This window comes from Chiroxiphia lanceolata, chromosome 32 (assembly GCF_009829145.1).
Source record: "Chiroxiphia lanceolata isolate bChiLan1 chromosome 32, bChiLan1.pri, whole genome shotgun sequence".
Taxonomy (NCBI): Eukaryota; Metazoa; Chordata; class Aves; order Passeriformes; family Pipridae; genus Chiroxiphia; species Chiroxiphia lanceolata.
The window spans coordinates 583,123-606,100 of record NC_045668.1 but is presented as its reverse complement, the minus strand read 5'-3'; the positions used below and the strand labels follow the sequence as shown (position 1 = coordinate 606,100).

At 57.4% G+C, this 22,978-nt stretch overlaps 2 protein-coding genes and 1 long non-coding RNA gene across 9 annotated transcripts in view; all 3 read left to right on the top strand.

Annotated features, from left to right (window-relative positions):
- Positions 1-22,978, top strand: part of LOC116779902 (ribosome-binding protein 1-like) — a 552,013-nt gene that overhangs the window by 56,721 nt on the left and 472,314 nt on the right. The window lies entirely within an intron of this gene.
- On the top strand, positions 1,867-14,420 carry HAUS5 (HAUS augmin like complex subunit 5). 2 transcript variants are annotated; one of them, XM_032674401.1, is made up of 17 exons: positions 1,867-2,002; positions 2,595-2,657; positions 4,110-4,142; positions 4,630-4,648; positions 5,057-5,177; positions 6,352-6,487; positions 6,991-7,054; positions 7,157-7,224; positions 7,309-7,351; positions 7,788-7,858; positions 8,474-8,537; positions 9,203-9,324; positions 10,307-10,451; positions 11,695-11,775; positions 12,726-12,899; positions 13,423-13,652; positions 14,233-14,420. In XM_032674401.1, exons 1-17 carry the CDS (start codon positions 1,917-1,919, stop codon positions 14,378-14,380), a joined length of 1,668 nt encoding a protein of 555 aa, XP_032530292.1. In that variant the 5' UTR covers positions 1,867-1,916; the 3' UTR covers positions 14,381-14,420. The 2 variants fall into 2 exon arrangements, with proteins under 2 accessions (XP_032530292.1, XP_032530293.1); XM_032674402.1 differs by having other exon boundaries at positions 13,576-13,652; positions 14,233-14,388.
- The window catches only part of LOC116779912, an 8,690-nt gene continuing 6,654 nt past the window's right edge, over positions 20,943-22,978 (top strand). Inside the window, exon 1 of the long non-coding RNA XR_004354248.1 lies at positions 20,943-20,953. This is a non-coding gene — a long non-coding RNA (uncharacterized LOC116779912). The remainder of the gene's footprint in view (positions 20,954-22,978) is intronic.

Below are 22,978 nucleotides of genomic sequence, written 5' to 3'. Positions count from 1 at the left end.
GGGGTCCCGTGTCTCCACAGGACTTGCTTTTCAAGGCCCAGAATGGTATTCCGGGCCATTGCGTGGGGCACCGAAAAAGTCTCTAACCATCCAGTTGTTGCTTCCGCCATGGTAAGCACATAGCACTTACCTTGGCGAGTCTGTGGCAGTTTGATATAATCAACCTGCCATGCCTCTCCATACTTATACTTATCCCATCGTCCACCATACCATAGGGGCTTCAGTCTTTTCGCCTGCTTAATAGCGGCACAAGTCTCACAATCATGGATAACTTCAGAAATGATATCCATGGTTAAATCCACCCCTCGGTCTCGTGCCCATCTGTGGGTGGCATCTCGGCCTTGATGACCGGAAGCATCATGGGCCCATCGAGCTAGAAACAGCTCTCCCTTCTGCTGGGTAGCAGAGGATGGTTTCGATCCATCGACCTCTGGGTTATGGGCCCAGCACGCTCCCGCTGCGCGACTAAAAGCAGCAACCCTCACTCCCTTGTCCCTTTCCCTGTAGCACCCTTAGTTTACACATTCCTTAACCCTCTTACCCCATTTTATGCACCCTATATTACTCCTACTCCCGAATCCAGTAGAGATGTTTAGCCTTTTGTCAAGGCAAGGCCCAGACTGTTTGGAAAATGCTTGTATCTTGGCCTAAACTGCAGAACACGGTCAAGAATTAGGTAACTATGTACCCTTTGTGCTCTGAAGATGGTGAAGCCCCCAGACCCATTTCTCAGGGGGTGGACCTGGGGCGGTCCAGAGTAGAGGCCACAGGGTGGACACATTTGGGATTGGATAGATGGTATTATAAAATGTAACATCTCAGGCACGGCCTGTGCGTGTCTTGTAACATCTTTTGCTTTGGCATAATAAACCCTTTCCTTATCTCACCCCTAATTAACTGCTCCGGAGATTTTTTTTTAGCACCAGCCGAGCAGGCACCAAGGAGATACAAGGACTCCCTGAAACAACATCTCAGCCTTGGCCATATCGATCATCATAACTGGTCTACTCTGGCCTCCAATTGGGAGGTCTGGAGACACACCATCTATAACGCTGCTGCTTCCTTTGAGAGCGCACGCAGGATCACCCTTGAGGAGAAAAGACAACGCAGAAAGAATCGTGCCTTGCAGAATATACCACCTGAGGAGTCTTTCTGCTGTGCCTTTTGCAACCGGATGTGTCTATCTCGTATTGGCCTCTTTAGCCACCAGCATGCTTGTAACAAACGTGGGTAGAGCCCTTCCCAAATCTTCGTTGGTGAAGCCCAGCCATGATGACAACTCCCATAAACCCTCGCGGCCCCATTGAGCCCCATTATAGCAGCGCTTGCAGCCTCCCCAAGTTCCCCCCAGCCCCCAAATGCCACCCAAGTGCCCCCCTCAGGCCTCCAAATGCCCCATAAGTGCCTCATAATCGCCCCTCTGGGCCTTCAACTGCCCCTTAAATGTCCCCTTGAGCCCCCCAAACCCCTCTCATTTTAGACCCCCCGACTTTGTGGACTACAACTTCCGTCATGCCCCGCGCTTCCTTAGAGCTTCATTATATGCGGGACTACAACTTCCATAAACCTTCGCGGCCCCATTGAGCCCTATTATGGCGGCTTTTGCAGCCCCCCCCCTCCCAAGTTCCCCTCAGCCCCCCTCAGCCCCCCAACTTCCCCCCTCAGGCCTCGAAATGTCCGTAAGTTCCTCATAATCGGCCCTCTGGGCCTTCAACTGCCCCCTAAGTGTCCCCTTGAACCTCCCCAAAGCCCCCTCATTGAACCCTGTTATAACGCCCCTTCCTGGACTGCAACTCCCGTCATGCCCCGCGCCGCCCATAGAGCCCCATTGCGGCTCTCCTCTGTAGAACTACAACTCCCTTGATGCCCCGCGGCGGTTTTGGCGCGCTTTCCGTCCCCCCTCACGAAAGGCTGCCATGATGGCGGCGGCTCTGGACAACTGGCTCCGCACCGAGATGGAGCTGCAGCCCCCCGCCGTCCCCCCCCCGGCCGTACTCCGCAGGTCCAGACCCCCTCGAGATCCCCCCGAACACCCCCCGGGGTCGGGGGGCTGCGGGGGAGCCCCAGGAGGGACCCCCCGGCCACGGGCTGGGACCACTCTGAGGGGGGCATTTGGGCTCTGAGGGATCTTGGGGGGCTTTGGTGTCCCCTTGAGGGGTCCTGGGGGTCTTTGGAGGGGTTTGGGGTCCCCTTGAGGGGGGTCCTCGGGGTCTTTTGAGAGGGTTTTGGGTCCCCTTAAGGGGTTCTTAGGGGTCTTTGCAGGGGGTTTGGGGTCCAACTGAGGGGTCCTGGGAGTCTTTAGAGGAGGTTTGGGGTCCAATCGAGGGATCCTGGGGGGCTTTTAAGGGGTCCTGAGGGGGCTTTGTGGGTCCCTTGCGGAGGGTCGGGGGGTCCTTGGGTGGTTTTAGGTCCCTTGGGGTAATTTTGGGGTCCCTGGTTGGGTTCTGGGGTCTCTTGGGGTTATTTTGGGGTTTCTGTGGCAATTTTGGAGTCCCAGGGGCTAACTTTAGGGCCCTTGGGGGGGTCCCTGGGCGGGTTGGGGTCTCTTGGTAAATTTGAGGTCGTTTTGGGGTCCCCTCTTATTTCCCCTCCAGACTTTGCTCCGGCCCCGGGGCCCCGGTTTGGGAATTCATCATCCGCCACGTCAAGAACTCCAGGTGAGGGGAGAGACCCCAAAAATTGGGGGAGGGAGACCCCAAAAGACCCCCTGGGGGGATCCCCAAAATCTGGAGGGTCCCTAAAAATCGGGGAGACCCCAAAACCCCCCTAGGGGGGACCCAAAACCCTCCTCAGGAGAGGCCTGAAACCCCCCCGAGGGGGCCCAAAATCCTTCCAAAATCCCCAGTGGGGGTTCCTCAAAATTTGGGGGATCCCAAAATTCAGGAGGAGACCCCAAAAAACCCCCTTGGGGGAGGGTCCCCAAAATCTGGAGGGTCTCCAGAAATCGGGGAGACCCCAAAACCCCCCCCGGGGGGCCCCAAAACCTTCCCCAGGAGGGCCCTGAAACCACCCTGAGAGGGCCCAAAAATCCCCCCCAAAACCCCACTGGGGGGTCCCCAAATTGGGGGAGGGTCCAAAATTGAGGGGGAACCCCCAAAAAACCCCCTGGGGAGGGTCCCCAAAATCTGGGGGGTCCCCAAAAATGGGGGCGACCCCAAACCACCCCCATGGGGGAGCCCCAAAACCCTCCCCAGGAGGGGCTCAAAACTGGGGGGAATCTGAAATTTGGGGGATCCCCCCAAATTTGGGGGGGAGGCAAAATTGAGGGGGAGACCCCAAAAAACCTCTTGGGGGGGGTCCCCAAAATCTGGGGGCTCCCCAAAAATCGGGGAGACCCCAAAACCCCCTGGGAGAGCCCCAAAACCTTCCCCAGGAGAGCCCTGAAACCCCCTGGGGGGGCCCAAAAATCCCCCCCAAAACCCCACTGGGGGGGTCCGCAAATTGGGGGAGGGTCCAAAATTGAGGAGGAGACCCCAAAAAACCCCCTGGGGGGGTCCCCAAAATCTGGGGGGTTCCCAAAAATCGGGGAGACCCCAAAACCCCCCCTGGGGGGGGGCCAAAACCCTCCCCAGGAGGGACCCAAAACTGGGGGGAACCTGAAATTTGGAGAGTCCCCAGATTTGAGGGGGGGGGTCCAAAATTGAGGGGTAGACCCCAAAAAATACCCTGAGGGGATCCCCAAAATCTGGAGGGTCCCCAAAAATCAGGGAGACACCAAAACCCCCCCCAGGAGGGCCCCATAACCTTCCCCAGGAGGGCCATGAAACCCCCTAAAATTGGGGGGAACCTGAAATTTGGGGGGTCCCCAAAATTTGGGGAGGGTCCAAAATTGAGGGGGAGACCCCAAAAAAAACCCTGCGGGGGTCCCCAAAAATCAGGGAGATCCCATCCCCCCCCCAGGGGGACCCCAAAACCCTCCCCAGGGAGGACCCTGAAATCCCCCAAAATTGGGGGAGAAGCCCCAAGAACCCCCCTGAGGGGGGACCCTAAAATTTGGGGGGGTGTCCCAAAATTTGGAGAGGTGTCCCAAAATTTGGGGAGGGATCCCAAATTATTCGGGGGGTCCCAAAATTTGAGGGGGGGTCCCTAATTTTGGGGTGTCCCCACAGGAACGTGAAGAAGATTCGGGGGAACCTGCTGTGGTATCCAAAATTTTGGGGGACTGGAGGGGCCACAAAAATTGGGGAAAGAAATTTGGGAGGGTGTCCAACATTTGAGGGAAATCTCAATAATTTGGGAGGGGTCCCAAAATTTTTACGGGGATCCCCGAAAGTGGGGGGAAGGGGCCAAAAATTGAGGGTCCTAAAAATTTGAGGCAGGAGGGGAAGGAAAATTTGGAGGGTCCTAAAATTTTGGGGGAGGTCCTAAAAATTTGGAAGAGGTCCCAAAAATTGAGAGGGGTCCCAAAAATTTTGGGGGGATCCCAAAATTGGGGGGAAGGGACCAAAAATTGGGGGTCCTAAAAATTTGGGGGGGGGCGAGGAGGAAATTTGAGGGCTCCTAAAATTTTTAGGGGAGGTTCCAAAAAATTTGGAGAGGGGCCAAAATTGTAGGGGTCCCAAAATTTGGGGTGCAACCCCCCAAATTTTGGGATCCCCTCAAAAAAATTGTTCCTTAACTTGAGTTCAGGTACCAACAGAAGCTCGAGGTGAGGGGGGGGACCCCAAATTTTGGGGGGGGTTTGGGGGGTCCTGAAAGTTAGGGGGGGATTTGGGGGCTGATTTTTGTGGGCATTTGGGTTAATTTTGGGGGTTCCTGGTGTTGATTTTTGAGTGAATTTGGGTGGAATTTGGGGCTCACTTTGGGGTTAATTTTGGGTGAATTTGGGTTGAATTCAGGGCTGATTTTTGGGTTAATTTGTTTTGAATTTGGGGCTCATTTTTGGGTAAATTTGGGTTGAATTTGGGGTGATTTTTGTGTTAATTTGGGCTAGATTAGAGTTCAGTTTGGGGCTTACTTGGGTTTTGGGGTCCCCAGAGCTCATTTTTGGGGTTATTTGGGTAGTTTTTGAGTTAATTTTGGGTGAATTTGGGTCATTTTTGGGGTGTCCCCCCAGGCCGCGGTTAGTCCTCCGGACCGCCAGGAGGCGCTGCAGGAGGCGGTGTCACGCATGCGCGCCGAGGTGCGGCGCATGGACCAGGCGCTAGGGGGCGCTCAGGAGGCGGCGCTCCGGCTCGGTGAGTCTGCCCGGAAACCGCGGCCGTACACGAACGTTCCACCCCCAAACCCGGCCCAAAAGGCACCTTTTTGCGGTCCCCTTGAGGAATCCTGGGGGGCTTTTCAGAGTGTTTGGGGTCCTGAGGCTCTTTTGAGGGGTTCTGAGGGGGCTCTGGGGGTCCCTTGCGGAGGGTTGGGGGGTCCTTGGGTGGTTTTGGGGTCCCTTGGGGTGATTTTGGGGGTCCTGGAGCCATTTTAGAGGTCCCCTGAGGGCCCCAAACCCTCCGTTGGGGTTCCTTGACCTTTCCAAGGGTCCTTTTTGAGGTGCCAAGCCCCATTTTGGGGTTTCTGACTCCATTTTAAGGTCTCTGGCCCCCCATTTTTGGGGTCTCTGACTCCATTTTTGGGGACCCAACCCCTATTTTTGGGGTCTCTGACTCCCATTTTTGGGGTCCCTGCCCCCATATTTTGGGGTCCCAAGCTCTGTTTTGGGGTCCCTGGCCCCCCTTTTTGGGGTCTCTGTTCCCATTTTGGGGGTCCAGACCCCTGTTTTGGGGTGTCTGATCCCATTTTTGGGGTCTCTGATCCCATTTTTTGGGTCCCAAACCCCCTTTTTGTGTCCCAATCCCCCATTTTTGGGTCCCAACCCCCCATTTTTGGGGTCCCTGACCCCCATTTTTGGGGTCCCATACCCCATCTTTTGTGTCCAAACCCCCATTTTGGGGTCTCTGATCCTGGTTTTGGGGTCTTTGACCCCATTTTGGGTCTTTAACTCCCCATTTTGGGGTCTCTGATGCCATTTTTGGGGTCTCTGACCTCATTTTTTGAGTCCCAAACCCCCTTTCTGGGTCCCAACCCCCCATTTTTGGGGTCTCCGATCCCAATTTGGGAGTTCCTGATCCCATTTTTGGGGTCCCAACCCCACATTTTGTGTCTCAAACCCATTTTTTGGGTCCCAACCCCCTCTTTTTGGGGTCTCCCATTTTTGGGGTCTCTGACTCCATTTTTGGGGACCCAACCCCTATTTTTGGGGTCTCTGGTCCCATTTTTGGGGTCCCAACCCCTTATTTTGGGGTCTCTGGTCCCATTTTTGGGGTCCCAACCCCTTATTTTGGGGTCTCTGATCCCATTTTTGGGGTCCCTGACCCCCATTTTGGGGTCTCTGACTCCCCTTTCCCCCCTCTCTTCCCCCAGAGGAGTTGCTGAGGGCAGGGCAGAGCCGCTTGTGGGTGGAGCATCGCCGGGGGGCGGAGCTTCGCCTGCTGGGGGCGGAGCTGGCACCAGAGGGGCTGCAGGGCCTCCAGGGGGCGCTGAGGGTGCCCCGGGACAGGTGAGGGGGTGGGACCTGCAAGGGGACAGGGCTTCTGAGGGGAGTGGGTGGGGCTAATTGTGGTGGGTGGGGCTTCCTAAGGGGTGTGGCCTAAGAAGTGGGTGGGGCTTCAATGGGAAAGGGGTGGGGCTATGTGGGGTGGGTGGGGCATGCATGTTGTGATGGGAAAGGGGCGGAGCTTCATGGGGTGGGCAGGGCTTCATGAGGTGGGTGGGGCCTGGAAAGGGGGTGGAACTCCGATGGGGAGGGGGTGGAGCTTTCTGCAGGGGTGGGGCTTTGTGTGGTGGGTGGGGCTTGGGAAAGGGGTGGAGCTTGTTTATGGCAGGTGTGGCTCCCAAAGGAGTGGGGATTGGGGAGGAGGTGGAGTTTCCATGAAATGATGCAGAAGGGGTGGGGCTTCCTGGAAGGGAGGTGAAGCTTCCTGGTGTGGGCGTGGCCACCTCAGTGGGTGTGGCATATGTTGCCATGGGGTGGGGTTTACCAAGTGGGCGTGTCCTCCCCAGGCCCCACCGCACAAGGGCGGAGCTTTCGGCCACCATGGCAATGGGGGCAGAACCTGAGGTGCTGGTGAGTTTGGGGGCGTGGCCTGCAGTATTAGTGGCCTTTCTGGGTGGGTGTGGCTTGTGCTGGGAGGGCATGGCCTCCCTGACAGGCCCCGCCCACCCCCAGACCTCGATTCGGAGCCTGTGCATGAGCAGAGAGGGGGAGGAGTTCCTCGAACCCCACCCACCAAACAGGTAAGCCCCGCCCCTGCCTCCTGGCCACACCCACCTGCCTGTCAATCATCCATCAATCAATGCCTGAGCTATCAATCGTTCCAGGGATTCACAGGAGCTCCGCAAGGATTGGCTGGAAAAAGCTGAGGTGGGTGGGGCTTGGGCAGGGTGGGCGGGGCCTCAGTTTTGGAGCTGAATTTGGGGCTCATTTTTGGGTGAATTTGGGTGGGATTTGGGGCTTATTTTTGGGTGAATTTGGGTGAAATTTGGGGCTCATTTTTGGGTGAATTTGTGTTGAATTTGGGACTCATTTTTGGGTGAATTTGGGTGGGATTTGAGACTTGTTTTTGGTGGAATTTGGGGTGAATTTGGGGCTGATTTTTGGGTCAATTTGAGTGGGATTCGGGGCTCATTTTTGAGTGAATTTGGGTTCAATTTGGGGTTGATTTTTGGGTGTATTTGGGTGGAATTTGGAGCCGTTCCCTAAGAGGGCGTGTCCCACTGCCGGGTGGGCGTGTCCCACTGCTGGGTGGGCGTGTCCCCCATGCAGCCCTGCCCCCCATGATGCTCAATGCCCCCCGCAGGCTGAGCTGGGCCAGCACCACCCGGAGGAGGTTCTGTGGGCATTGGAGGCTCTGACCAATGACAGCATGAGGTGGGTGTGGCCTGTGGGTGGGTGTGGCTTGGGGGTGTGGCCTGGAGAGGGCAGGACTTGGAGGTGGTTGTAACTGGGAATGGGAGTGAAGGGGTGTGGCCAAGGGGTGGGAGTGGGGCCTAAGGGAGGGGGTGTGGCCAAGGGTTTAGGAGTGGGGCTTAAAAGAAGGGGTGTGGCCAAGGAATTGAGGGTGGGGTTTAAGGGAGGGGGTGTGGCTGAAGATTTGGGGGTGGGGTTTAACATGGGGGTGTGGTCAAAGGCTTGGGGTGGGGCTTGAGGAAGTGGGTGTGGCCACAGATTTGGGGGCGGGGCCTGCAGGAGTAGTTACAGTTGATTTGGGGTGGAGCTTAAGTTGGGGGTGTGGCCAAGAAAGGGGTGGGGCTTAACTGGGAATGTGGCCACAGCTTGGGGTCATGGCCAATGATTTTAGGGGTGGGGCTTAAACGAGGGACCAATGGACAGGAGAGGGAGGGGTTTATGGCCTCAAGGGTGGAGCTTCCCAGCTGGGGGTGGGGCTAAGAGGAGGAGAGAGAGGCACTTCATGGGGTGGAGCCTGTGGCTGGAGGTGTGGCCTTGGGGAAAGGGATGTGGCCTGAGCGAGGTCTTCCATTGCAGGATGTTGAGGGCAAGCCCCACCCCTTCACCTGATGCTCCGCTCACCACAAAGGAGCTCATCCAGGTGAGGTTTGGGGTGGTTCAGGGGGGGATTTTGGGGGGTCTGGGGGGATTTTGGGGGGTTCAGGGAGGGCTGAGGGGATTTGGGGGGGTGAAGGGTCACTTGGGGGGGTTCATGGGGGATTTTGAGGGCTCTGGGGGGGATTTGGGGGTTGAAGGGTAATTCTGGGGGGTTCGGGGAGGGCTGAGGGGATTTGGGGGGGTGAAGGGTCACTTGTGGGGGTTCATGGGGGATTTTGGGGGCTCTGGGGGGGATTTTGGGGTTGAAGGGGGATTCTGGGGGGATTTGAGGGGTCTGGGGGGGATTTTGGGGGGGACTTGAAGGGTAAAGGGGGGATTTTTGTGGGGTCAAGGGTCATTTTGGGGTTAAAGGGGGATTTGGGGGGGTCAAGGGTCATTTTGGGGGGTTTATGGGGGATTTTGGGAGGTCTGGGGGGGATTTTGAGGGGTCTGGGGGAGTTTTGGGGGGTCAAGGGTCATTTGGGAGGTTAATGGGTCATTTTTGGGGGGTCTAGGAGGGATTTTGGGGGAGTTTTGAGGGCTCTTGCGTGAACTTTGGGGCTTTCTGAGTGGATTTTGGGGGGTCCTGGCTGCATTTTCAAGGAATTTGGGGCCATTTTGGGGGGAATTTTGGGGTCTCCTCTAATGTCGGGGTCTCTTTCCCCCCAGGAGTGTTGGATGCTCGTGGGGGGGGTTTGGGGGTCGTTGCCCCCCCTCATTTTCCAACTCAACCATCTCCAGCAGAACCTCAATGAGCTGGTCCCAAAACTGGGGGGGGACCCCAAAATCAGGTACCCCCAAAATCCCTCTGGGACCCCCCAAATCCCACCTGGGACCCCCAAATCCACCCCTGGGACCCCCAAAAACTCCTATGGGACCCCAAAAACTCCTCTGGGACCCCCAGAACCCACACTGAGACCTCCAAAATTCATCCTGGGACCCCCAAAATCCTTCCTGGGACCCCAAATCCCACCTGGGACCCTCAAAATTCACCCCTGGGACCCCCAAATCCACCCTGGGAACCCAAAATCTAGTCTGGGACCCCCAAAATCCATCCTGGGACCCCAAAGTCCCACCCTGGGAACCCTCAAAATCCCACTCCTGGGACCCCCCAAATCCATCCTAGGACCTCAAAATCCACCCTGGGACTCCAAAATTCAACCTGGGACCCCCAAAATCCACCCTGGGACCCCAAAATCCAATCTGAGACCCCTAAAAACCCACCTGGGACCCCCTAAAACCCCCCTGGGACAGCCTAATCCACCCTGGGAACCCAAAATCCACCCTGGGGCCCCCAGATCCACTCTGGGACCCCCCAAAACTCCCCCCTGGAACCCCCAAATTGCCCCTTGGACCCCCCAAAATCCCCCTCAAATCCCCCCCCAAACCCTCCCAGGCCCCCCAAAATCTGCCCTAACCCCTCCCAGCACCCCCCAAATCCTCCTCAAACCACCCCAGGACCCCCCAGGTCACCCCCTAAACTTCCCCAGGACCCTCTAAATCCCCCCCAACCCTCCTCAGGACCCCCCAAACCTCCACCAGGACCCCCCAGATCCCTTCCAAACCTCCCCCAGGACCCCCCAAATCCCTCCCAAACTCTCCCAGGACCTCTCAAATCCCCCCTAAACTCCCCCAGAACCCCCAAAATCCCCCCCCAACCCCTCCCATTACCTCTCAAATTCCTCCCAGGACCCCCAGATCCCTCCCAGACTCCCCCCAACCCCCCAAGGACCCTCAAATCCCCCCTAATTTTGGGTCCCCCCTTCCCCCCAGGCTGGCTCTGACCCGGGTGTATCTGGAGGGGGTCCGAGGGTCCCTGACCCGGAGGGTGCAGGAGCTGAGGGGGGGTCTGGAGGACCCCCAACCCCCCACCCCGGGGGTGCTCCGGCAGCGCCTGCAGCGGGGGAGGCGCAGAGTGGTGAGTCTGGGGGCATTTTGGGGGGGCTTGGGGAATTTTGGGGAGCTTTGAGGGGGTTTAGGGGAGATTTGGGGGGTCCTGGGAGGAATTTGAGCGTTAATGGGGGAGTTTAGGGAGGATTTGGGGGGCGTTGAGGGGGATTTGGGGGGACCTGAGGGAGTTTAGGGGGGCATTTGGGTGGTCCTGGGGGGGATTTGGGGGGACATGGGGGAGTTTAGGGGGGATTTAGGGGGTCCTGGAGGAGTTTAGGGGAGATTTGGGGGGAATTTGGGAGGGATTTTGAGGGTCCTGGGAGGATTTGGGGGGGTTTTGGGGGGGTTTAGGGAGGATTTGGGGGGAGCAGGGGGGGTTTTGGGGGGATTCGGGGGGGGTTGGGGGGACTTGGGGGGATCTGAGGAGGTTGAGGGGGACTTGAGGGGGATTTGGGAGGTCCTGGGGGGAATTTGGGGGGTCCTGGAGTAGTTTAGGGGGCCCAGGGGGGATTTGAGGGGGATTTGGGGGCTCCTGGGGGAGATTGAGGGGGTTTAGGGGGGACTTGGGGGGTCCTGGGGGAAGTTAGGGGGGATCTGGGAAGTCTTGGGGGAGTTATGGGGGATTTAGAGGGTCCTGGGAGAATTTGAGGGGGGTCTTGGGAGGTCCTGGGGTGGATTTTGGATGTCCCAGGGTGGATTTTGGGTGTCCCAGGGGTATTTTAGGGGGTCCCAGGTAGGGTTTTGGGGTCCCAAGGGTGTTTTTGGGGTCCTGGGATTGTTTTTGGGTTTCCCCGGGTGGATTTTGGGGGTCCCAGGGTGGTTTTTGGGGGTCCCAGAGTGGTTTTTGGGGGTCCCAGGGTGGTTTTTGGGGTTCCCAGGATGGATTTTGGGGGTCCCAGGTGGTTTTGAGGGTCCCGGGGTGTTTTTGGGGAGTCCCAGAGTGGTTTTGGGGGGGCCCAGGGTGGTTTTTGGGGGTCCTGGGGGTACTTTTGGGGTCCTGGAATTGTTTTTGGGGTTCCCAGAGTGATTTTTGGGGGTCCCAGGTTGGGTTTTGGGGTTGCCAGGTTGGGTTTTGGGTTCCCAGGGGTGTTTTTGTGGGTCTCAGGTTGGTTTTTGGGGTTCCCAGGTTTGGTTTTTGGGGGTCCCAGGGGTGTTTGTGGGCCCTGAGGGTATTTTGGGGGTCCTGCCTGTGTTTGGGGGGGTCTCAGGTGATATTTTGGGGGTCCCGGGGGTGTTTTTGGGGGGGTCCAAACCCCTCTCCTCCCCCACAGCTCCAGCGGCAGCGGCGGCTGCGGCTCCTCAGCGCCGCCACCAGGGGGCGCCAAGCGCTGCTGCGGCTCCTGCAGGGACAGGTGAGACCAGTACAGACCAGTATGGACCAGTACGGACCAGTATGGACTGGTGTGGGGCGGTATGGACTGGTGTGGGGCGGTATGGGGTGGTATGGACCAGTGTGGACCAGTACGGACCAGTATAGACCAGTATGGGGCAGTGTGGGGCAACATAGACCAGTACGGATCAGTACAGACCAATATGGACCAGTATGGACCAGTATGGACTGGTGTGGGGTGGTATGGACCAGTATAAACTAGTACGGATCAGTATGGACCAGTATAGACCAGTATGGGGCGGTGTGGGGCAATATAGAGCAGTACGGACCAGTACAGACCAGTATGGACCAGTATAAACCAGTATGGACTACCATGGACTGGTATAGGGCAGTATGGACTGGTATGGGGTAGTGTGGACCAGTATGGACCGGTGTGGACTGGTGTGGAGTGCTGTGGATGAGTACAAATCAGTATGGACTGGTATAAACTAGTACAGACCAGTATGGGCCAGTATGGACTGGTAGGGGGCAGTTTGGGGCAATATAGACCAGTACAGACCAGTCTAGACCAGTGTGGATCGGTATGGACTGGTATGGACTGGTATGAACTGATATGGATGAGTACAGACCAGTATAGGCCAGTACGGACTGGTATGGGCCAATATGGACCAGTACAAACCAGTATGGACCAGTAAAAAACCAGTACAGACCAGTATGGATCAGTAGGGACTGGTATGGACCAGTATAAACCAGTATAGGCCAGTACAGACCAGTATAGACCAGTATGAAGCAGTATAGACCAGAACGGACTAGTATGGACCGGTATAAACCAGTATGAACTAGTATAGACCAGTATAGACCAGTCTGAACCAGTACAGACCAGAATGGACCACAACAAACCAGTCCAAACCAGTCTGGACCAGTTCCCTCCCCCCGCAGTCCCTGACCCCGCCTCCGCGCTGTGATTGGCAGGTCCGTTTGGCGGCAGGGGCAGGGCCCGGCTCGGCCCCTCCCCTGCTGGAGAGGGAGGGGCGTCACCGGCGCCTCTTACTGGGAGCACTGGGAGCACTGGGAGAGCCCCTCCCCCACCCGGGCCCCTCCCCCCTTGACTCTCTGAGGCGGAACCTGGGATTGGGCCCCGAGCAGGTGGGGGAGGGGCTTGGGGAAAGGGGGAGGGACTTGAAAGGGAAGGGGCTGAAATGGAGGAGTGGCCAAGGGAGGGGTGGGGGAGGGGATTGAATAAAGGGGGAGGAGCTTAAGTGTGGGGGGAAGGGCCAGATGGAGGGGTGGGGGAGGGGCTCGGGGGTGAGGGAGGGGGCTGAAGGGTGGAGGAGGGGCCAAATAAGGGGTTGAGAGAGGAGCTTAAAAGGGGAGGGATGGGTGGGGTGGGGGTGGGGCCAAATGGGGGGAGGGGCTTAAAAGGGGAGGGATTGGAGGGGTGGGGGAGGGGCTAAAGGGGGTGAGGCCAAAGGGGACAAAAAAGGGCATTGGGGGGGGGCTGGAATGGTGGTGGAGGGGCCTGAAAGGGGGAGGGGCCTCAGGGGTTGGGGGAGGGGCCAAAAGTGGTCGGGGCCGAGTGATTTTGAGACTGAAGGGAGGAGCTTTGTGAAAGTGGGTGTGGCTCTGGTGTGGACGTGGCCTGACTTGACCCCACCCCCTTCCCCCCAAGCCCCTCCCCCTCCTGCTGCACCGTGTGGCCGAGCTGCGCCACGATCTCCGGAGGGCGGGGCTTCCCAAAAAGGGGGCGGGGCCACCTCCTCCAAAGGAGGTGTGTCCCGTCGGGCCCCGCCCCACCCCAGGCCCCAACCCTGAGCTGCTGCAGAGGCTGCGATTGGTCAGCGACAAGTGCCAGGAGTGTCTCGAGGGCTGGCCCCGCCTCCTGGACACTGTCAGCCAATGGTGAGCCGGGACATGCCCCCCCGTGGGTGGGGCCTCGCTGGGAGGGGGCGTGGCTTGGCTATGACAAGTGTGGATCTGTTGGAGGGGTGTGGCTTTAATTAGTGGGGTGTGGCTTAATTAGAGGGTGTGGCTTTACCTTGGGGATGTGTCTTAATGGGAAGGGGTGTGGCCTAATTAAGGGGCAGCTTAATTGGGGTGGTTTAATTAGGAGGGGGTGCGGTTTGGTGGGGAGAGGGCATGGTTAAATTAGACTGGGTGTGGGTTAATTAATGAGGGGTGGGGCTTATTTCTGAGGGAGTGTGGCCTTATTTGGGGGCATGGTTTAACTTGGGGTGGGTGTGGCTAGATTGGGAGGGGTGTGGTCTCAGTGGGGGTGGCTTCATCAAAGTTGGTATGACTTGATTGGGAGGGGCGTGGCTTCAACTTGCAGGGTGTGGCTTTTGGGGCGTGGTTTAATTTTGGAGGGCTGTGGCTTGATTGGGAGGTGTGACTTGTTTAGAGGGGACATGGCTTTTTCTGGCTTGGCCACACCCCCTCCTGGTTAAGCCATGCCCTTTCCTGACTAAGCCCCGCCCTCCAGGTGGGACCTCCCTGCCCAGCACATCCAGGCCACGCCCCCCGACCGCATCCCGTTCTCCCATTGGCTGGAGCGCTGGAGGGGGGCGGTGCTGGCCTTGACCACGCCCATACCGGAAGTAGGGGAGGAGCCAGTGGAGCCCCACCCATGAGAGGGGAGAGGGTTTTGATTGTCAATAAAGGTGTTGCAGATGAGGGGTTTGGCCTGATGGGGTGTGGCATGATGGGGTGTGGTCAGGGGCGGGGCTTGAGGAGAGACCCCAAGTGTCCCCAGTCCCTCCCAGTTCCCCCCAGTGCTCCCACTAACTCTCAAACCCCCCCAAGACCCCCGAATTCTCCCCCAGGGACCCCAAATCCTCCCATGGGGTCTCAGGTATTTGGGGGTGTCCGGGGGGGGTCACCTGTGGGTGCTGGGGGGGGTCCCAGTGAGTTTTTTGGGGGGGGTCTCAGGTGCGTCTCAGTCATGGGGGGCAGATTTGGGGGGATCCGAAAAATCTGGGGGGGTCCCAAATTTTGGGGGGGGTCTGAGGGATCCCAGGGGGTGTTTTGGGGGCGGGGGGGCCCCTATTTTTGGGGCCACAGTGCCCCAGACCCGCCCCTTCCTTTGCTCAGCTATTAACAGGGGTGGGGAGTGGAACCGGAGCCAGAATTTGGGGAGGGGGAAGGGGGAGGGGCCCCAAATTCCTGGAATTTTGGGGTGGGGGGAGGGAGAGAAAGTATTTGGGGGAGGGAGGGTTTTGGGTGCCCCCCCTTCAATTTTTGGGGGTCCTTGGGTGCCCCCCATCCCCATTTTTGGGGGTCCTCCCCCCTATTTTTGGAGGGTGCCCCTCCAATTTTTGGGGGTCTTTGGGTGACCCCCCCCAATTTTTGGGGTCCTTTTGTGCCCCTCCCCCCATTTGTCCCCTCCTCCCATTTTTGGGGTTCTTTCGGTGCCCCCCCTCCCAATTTTTGGCGGTCCCCTCCCCAGGTGCCCCCCAAGGACCCCAAAATTCCCCCCCAGGGACCCCAAAATCCCCTCCAGGGACCCCCAACATTCCCCCCAAGGACCCCAAAATTCCCCCCAAAGACCCCAAAATCCCTCCCAGGGACCCCAAAATCCCCTCAATGACCCCCAAAATTCCCTCCAGGGACCCCAAAATTCCCTCAATAACCCCTAAAATCCCCCCCGAGACCCCAATTTTTGGGGTCCCCCCCCCATTTTTGGGGTCTCTGGGTGCCCCCCCTCCATTTTTGGCCCCCCCCCTCCCCCCCGGTCCATTGTTTTGGGAACAAAAGCTCCTCAGTTATCCCAAATGATCCCAAATGATCCCAAATTATCACGGGCACTGAGCGGGACCGGGAATGGGGGAGGGGAGGGGGGAAAGAGGAGTGGGGAAAAGGGGAAAAATGGGGGGAAATCAGGGAAAAATGGGGAGAAAATGGGAAATGGGTGGGGGAAATCAGGGAGAAAATGGGAGAAGATGGAAAAACGGGGAGAAAATGGGGGGAAATCTGGGAAAATGAGGAGGAAATGGGAAAAATGGGGGGAAATCAGGGAAAATCGGGGATGGGGAAAATGGGGAGAAAATGGGAAAAATGGGAGGGAAAATGGGGGAAAATCAGGGGAAAAATGGGGGGAAATGGGAAAAATACGGAGGGCAAAATGGGGGGAAAATCAGGGGAAAATGGGAGAGGGGAAATGGGAAAAATTGGGAGGGAAAATGTGGGGGAAAATCAGGAAAAATGGGGGAAATGGGAAAAACAGGGAGGGGAAAATCAGAGAGAAAATGGTAAAATAGGGAGGGAAAAGTTGGGAAAATGGGAGAGGGAAAATGGAGAGAGAAAATGGGGAAAATGGAAAAATGAGAGAAGGAAATTGGAGAGATGGGAAAATGGAGAGGGAAAAGTGGGGGAAGATCAGGGAAAATGGAGGAAAAATGGGGGAAATGGGAGAGGGAAAATGGGGGAATGGGGGAAAATCAGGGACAAAGTGGGAAAAATGAGAAAGGGAAATGGGGGGAAAGGGGAAAAATGGGAGGGAAAAATAGGAGGGTCAATCTGTGAAAAATGGGAGGGAAAATGGGGAGAAAATTAGGGAAAATCAGGGGAAATTGAGAAAAATGGGGAGGGAAAATGGGAGGAAATGGGAAAAATGGGGGAAATTAGGGAGAAAATGGGAAAAGAGGGAGGAAAAAAAGGGGGGAAAATCAGGGAAAATGGGAAAAATGGGGAAAAATCCCAATAAATCCCAATAAATCCCAGGAAATCCCATTAAACCCCAATAAATCCCAGGAAATCCCAATAAATCCCATTAAACCCCAATAAATCCCAGTAAATCCCAATAAATCTCAGTAAATCCCAATAAATTCCAATAAATCCCATTAAATCCAAGTAAATCCCAGTAAATCCCAATAAATCCCATTAAATCCCAATAAATCTCCCCCTTCCCCTCCTTCCCAAAGATCTTATCTGGGATCTCCCCCTGGCCACACGCACCTGGGGGAGAGGGCGTGGCCACAGAGAGGGGGTGTGGCCCAGGATCCCATAATAACCCGGGAAGAGCCGCGGGAGCCCCAAAAACCGGGAAGGGTGAGTTTGGAGGGGGGGGGGGAAGATCCCCTTAATTTTGGGGAGGGTCCCTTTAATTTTTGGGAGCTCGGGAGAGTCCCCTTAATTTTTGGGGTGATCCGGAGGGTCCCCTTTAATTTTTGGAGGCTTGGGAGGGTCCTTGAGCTTTGCCAAATGTATCGCCCATAGAACCCAGCCAATGAAATGGCTGTTGCTTGCTTACCTAAAATAAGGATACTGCTTGCTGCTAGCAAGGGGTATAAAAAAGCAGATGAGAAAATAAAGAGGAAGGAGAGATCTTTTCTGCACACAACTGACTCCTTGTATCTTTATCGTCCGTCACGACTACACTGACAGCTGCATCCGTGGCTGTCTGAGGTGAGCAGTGCCTGCAGGGAGAGGGGTCAAGACAAGGCCCCTCTCATGTTGCAGTGGACTTTGGGGGTGACGATTTGGGCTCTGTCTTTCAGGACTGGTGGTGACACCCGTGCCCTGTCCCCCTCCAGCGGCATGAGGAGATGATCATCCCTGGAAGAACCCCCTGATTTCCCTCAGAGCCCAGGGCCATTTCCCCTGAATGATCAATAAATCCCTTCAGCAAAGCTACTCTGCTTGATCTTGTGTGTGCATGTTCCCATCTCCATGTGTGTGTTCCCAACTCCATGGGTGTGTTCCCATCTCCACGGGTGTGTTCCCATCTCCACGTGTGTGTTCCCATCTCCATATGTTCCCATCTCCATGGGTGTGTTCCTATCTCCATGTGTGTGTTCCCATCTCCATGTGTGTTCCCATCTCCATGGGTGTGTTCCCATCTCCGTGGGTGTGTTCCCATCTCCGTGGGTGTGTTCCCATCTCCGTGGGTGTGTTCCCATCTCTGTGCCTGCATTCCCATGTCCCTGTCCCCTCCTTCTCCAACCCCTGCACACCCAGTGCCTCTCTGGCTGCACCCCCACCATGAGCAGAGAGGCTCAGGGGGCTCCTGGGGGTCTCTGCACACGAGATCCCCTTCACCCCCTCCATGTGCATCCTGAGCAGTGCAGGTTGGGGCATCATGGAATGTCCCTCCTGGGGGCTGGGACAGGCAAGGGGCACACGGGGCAGCCCCTGGAGCACCTGGACCTCCCCTGTGCTCTGGGAGGGATGGAAAGGGGATCAAAGGGGCCAGCGGGTGTCAAATGCCCCCAGAGATCAAGGGACAGGCTCGGGGCTGAAGGGATGGAGAGCAGCCCTGCATCCAAGGCCATGGGGATAGTGGGGGATGAAAAGCAGGATGTGAGCCAGCAGTGGGAGCTCACAGCCCACAATCCCCCGTGTCCTGGGCTCATCCCACAGCGTGGGCAGCAGGGGAGGGGGGTTCTGCCCCTCTGCTCCGCTCAGCTGAGACCCCACCTGCAGTGCTGCCTCCAGCTCTGGGCTCCTCTGGCTGTCTGCAACACACCCACCCGCGATGGCAATGGCTTGGGGGGATTCCCCTGCCAGCCCTGGCATCTCCTGCAGCTCCATGGGCTCCTCAGCACAGCAAAGACACGGACCTCTTGGGGCACTTCCAGAGGAGGCCACCAAGGGGATCAGAGGGCTGCAGCACCTCTCAGATGGAGACAGGCTGAGAGAGTGGGGGCTCTTCGGCCTGCAGAAGAAAAGGCTGTGGGGAGACCTCCTTAGGTCCCTCCAGGACTTCAAGGCAGCTTTTTAGAAACATGTGGGCAAAGGGTTCAGTAGGGCCTGTCACAACAGGACAGGGGGTGAGGGGGCTAAACTGAAAAAAACCTTCTTTATCTCAGACCTGCCGTTTACACCCATGGCATTCAGCACTAAACCGTACCATCCCTGTTCTTTGCTGTTAGTTCTTGATTTTTGCTAGGATTCTGTGATTCATGGCTTGTCTTGGTAGCTTAGCTGGTGCAGTCTTTCTTGGAATAAGCAAGAAGATGAGTGACAAAAGAGAATCTGTCCTTCGGAAAAGAATATTCAGTCCTTTTTCAGCAAATATCAGTTCAGTGCTTGCCATCCGTAGCATAAAACCTGCTGTAGAATTTGAGGCCAGGTGTCCAAAGAGGCCTGTCCAATGTGGTTTCAGAGCCAACAGGGGGACCACAGACATGGGGTTTGTTCTCAGACAACTGCAAGAGAAGTGCAGGGAACAGAACAAAGGTCTCTCTGGAACCTTTGTTGATCTCACCAAGGCTTTCGATCCTGTGAGCAGAAAAGGTCTGTGGCAGATTTTGGAACATTTAAATTGTCCCCCCAAGTCCCTTAAAATGATCATCTCACTCCATGAGGGTCAGCACGGCCAAGTCAGATATGGCAATGCACTCTCTGAGCCCTTTCTAATATCCAGTGGTGTGAAACAAGGCAGCGTTCTCGCACCAACCCTATTCACAATCTTTTCCAGCAGGATGCTCCAAAGGGCCACGGCAGACCTCGATGAAGAAGGTGGGATCTACATCCCATATCGTACCCATGGAAGCCTTTTCAAGCTAAGGCGACTGAAGGCCCACACCAAGACCTTAAACCATCTTGTCCAGGAGCTGCTTTACACTGACGATGCCGCCCTCGTCGCTCACACAGAAGCAGCTCTGCAGTGTTTAACATCCTGCTGTGCTGAGGCTGCTGAGCTCTTTGGGCTGGACGTCAGCTTGAAGAAGACACAAGTTCTCTATCAACCAGTACCTCAGGAAGGCTTCCATCATCCCCACATCACCATTGGCCAATCAGAGCTCAAATCAGTCCAACAGCTTAATTACCTGGGTGGCCTCATCTCCTCGGGCGGTGAGATTGACAGAGAGATAGACAACAGGGTAGCAAAGGCACAGAGAGCTTTCGGAAGGCTCCATCAAAGAGTTTGGGGAAATAAACACCTGAAGAAAAGCACCAAGATCAGTGTTTACAGAGCCCTAGTGCTGTCTACTCTCTTCTACGGATCTGAATCGTGGGTCATCTACCGCCACCAGCTGCGTCTCCTCGAACGCTTCCATCAACGCTGTCTCCGCACAATCCTAAACAGCCACTGGTCAGATGATGTGACCAATACGTCTGTTCTAGAACAGGCAGCAGGCACAAGTATTGAGGCCATGTTGCTGAGAACACAGCTCCAGGATGAAGAACCAACCACCGCCTCCCTAAGATCCTGCTTTATGGTGAACTTGCCACTGGTTGCTGCAAGAGAGGAGCCCCGAAGAGGAGACACAAGGACTGCCTGAAACAACATCTCAGCCTTGGCCATATTGATCATCATAACTGGTCCACTCTGGCCTCCAACCAGGAGGTCTGGAAAGACACCCCATCTATAACGCTTCTGCTTCCTTTGAGAGCGCAGCATGATCACCCTTGAGGAGAAAAGACAACGCAGAAAGAATCGTGCCTTGCAGAATGTACCACCTAAGGAGTCTTTCTGCTGTGCCTTTTGCAACCCATCTTGTCTGTCTCGCATTGGCCTCTTTAGCCACCAACGCGCTTGTAACAAACGAGGGTAGAGCCCTTCCCAAATCTTCGCTGGTGAAGCCCAGCCATGAATAAGAAAGGGTTGTTATTTCTTCTTTTCTTCCACACTTCCTCGATTAAAGCCCCCTTAAGTTTTGAATTTACAATTGCTGAGAGAGAGAGAGTTTGGTCTGTCTCATAACTCCTCCTCTTTAAGAAACATTGCAGTTTCTTCCAACTGAGACAAATCCCTCTAGCCTCGCTCTGGAACATGTCACAGAACAAAGGGAGCTGCAAGGAAACATCCCGAAAGGCGGGAATGGGACTCAGGGAATTGTTGCAGCTGCTTCTCGACGACTCCATGAGCAGAGAGCCGCGAGCAGAGCTGAATCCTCCTGTGCTGGGCTGCAGAGAACTTCCCAGGAGAAGCTGTGTGGAGGTGACACAGCCCAGAGCGGGAGAGCTGCAGGCACGGAGCATTCCCTGGTTTTTTTTGCTCTATATTCCAAGGTTGGAGCAGGGATCACTGCAGGGAGCAATCCTGAGGCTCCTCCAAGGATGTCGCTGCTCAACTGCGAGGGACGTGAGGAGGGACAGTAGTGGGTTGTACCTGTGTATGGATGATGCCAAACATATCCAAAAGGGGGGACATTGGGGGGATACTGGGGACACTGGGGGACACTGGGGGGACATTGGGGTTGTTGGGGACATTGGGGACATTGGGGGGACATTGGGGACATTGGGGACGTTGGGGAGATGTTGGGGGACATTGGGGACATTGGGGGACATTGGGGGACATTGGAGGGACATTGGGGACAGTGGGGGACATTGGGGGGACACTGGGGACAGTGGGGGGATATTGGGGGATATTGGGGACATTGGGGGGACATTGGGGGGGTCAGGGGTCATTTTCAGGGGTCAAAGGTCACCTGTTGGTAGGTATTGGTGGCAATGATTGGCCGCAGGATGGGGGGCGGGGCCAGCAGGTCCCCGGGGGCGGGGCCTGGAGCCCCCAAAACCTCGTGCTTGAACCTGGGGGGGGAGGAGCACCAGTGACACCACCCCAGTGACACCAGTGACCCTCCCAGTGCTCCCAGTGACACCCCAGTGACCCTCCAGCACCCTCCCAGTGCTCCCAGTAACACCTCAGTGACTCCCCAGCACCCTCCCAGTACTCCCAGTAACACCCAGGGCCCTCCCAATAACACCCCCATCACCAAGCCCCTGGCCCCGCCCACATGGCCACGAGAAAACCAAGCCCCGCCCACCCCAACCCCTTAGACCCTGCCCATGTTGCCATAGGAACCCAACCCCGCCCACTGCCCCAAGCCCCACCCACTATCGCCATTAACCTCCAAGCCCCTCCCACAATCATTAACACCCCAAAGCCCCTCCTGCCTCTAAGCCCCACCCACCAGAGCGATCCCGCCCCCGTTGCCATGGCCACCTTCAGGTTCCACCCACCACCTCCAAGCCCCGCCCCCGTTGCCATGGCCACCCTCAGGCCTTCCCCCGCCTACCACCACCAAGACCCACCCAAGCCCCGCCCCCGTTGCCATGGCCACCCCAAAGCTCCGCCTGCGTTGCCATGGCACGCCTCCTTTCCCCGCAGCCCGCCCGGCCCCGCCCGCGTTGCCATGGCCACAAAGCCCCGCCCCTTCATCCCCCCCGATCCTCACAGCGCCATCTCGGCCTCCATCTCCTTCAGCCGCTCCTCGTCGCTCTTCGCCGCCGCTCCGCCTCGGCCCGCGCCGGGAGCGGCTTCCGCCGCCCCCGCGGCACCGGCGCCGGGCCCCGCGGGCGCGGCCGGGCCGGCCGAGGGCCCTGCGAGACCTCCCGGGGCGGCGCCGCCCGGAGCGGCCACGGGAGAAGCCGCTGCCGCCATCACGGCCTTCCCCCCGCCGACGACTCGAACCCGGAAGTGGGAAAAAAAAGAAGACATATTTTTTGGAGGGCCAAATCGGAGCAAAACGGCCAAACGGAGCGATTTATTGGCGGGGTGGGCGGGGAGGGGGCGTGGCTCAGCGCTTGAGCTCGCTGTAAAGGTCCGCGCGAGCGCCCTGCAGCTCCTGGTAGCGGAAGTCCTGCTCAGGGGGGCGGGGGCCTTGGGCGGGCTGAGGGAAGGGGGGGGCGGGGTCAGAGCGGGACGCGCCTGGCGCGGACCCCGCCCGCTGCTCCGGGACACGCCCCCCCCGGACAAAAGCCCCACCCACCATCCTTCTCTCGGACGCCGCCCCCTCGCATCGGGACACGCCCATCGCACCAGGCAGTGCCCTTGCCACGCCCTCTCGCTCTTGCCCCCACCCACTTCCTTACTCTGCCCCTTCCCAACCCATATGCCCCTCCCCCTCACGTTACCCATCTTTCCTGCTCATAAAACCCCTCTCCCCGCCCATCCACCTTTACCCATAAAACCCCTCCCCCTCACCTCTGGCCCTCCCCCACCCACTTTGGCTCCACCCCCTCCCAATTCGGACCCTCCCCCTCACCTCGCCCCTCCCCCCGGCCCAGAAGGCGGCCCCAGCCAGCGCCAGGCTCAGGGCGATGTCGGTGATGATGAGCGCGGCCACCGGCCCCGCCCCCCACCCCAAGCACTCTGGGGTGGGAGGGGAACACAGTCACCCCTGGCCCCCCCCAAGACCCCCAGTTACCCCCCCAGTGACCCCCAACCCCGGGACCCCCCCATGACCCTCCCATTGAACCCCAACCCCCGGGACCCTCCATGACCCTCCCAGTGACCTTCCGACCTGTTGACCCCCCATGAACCCCCAGTGACCCCCAAC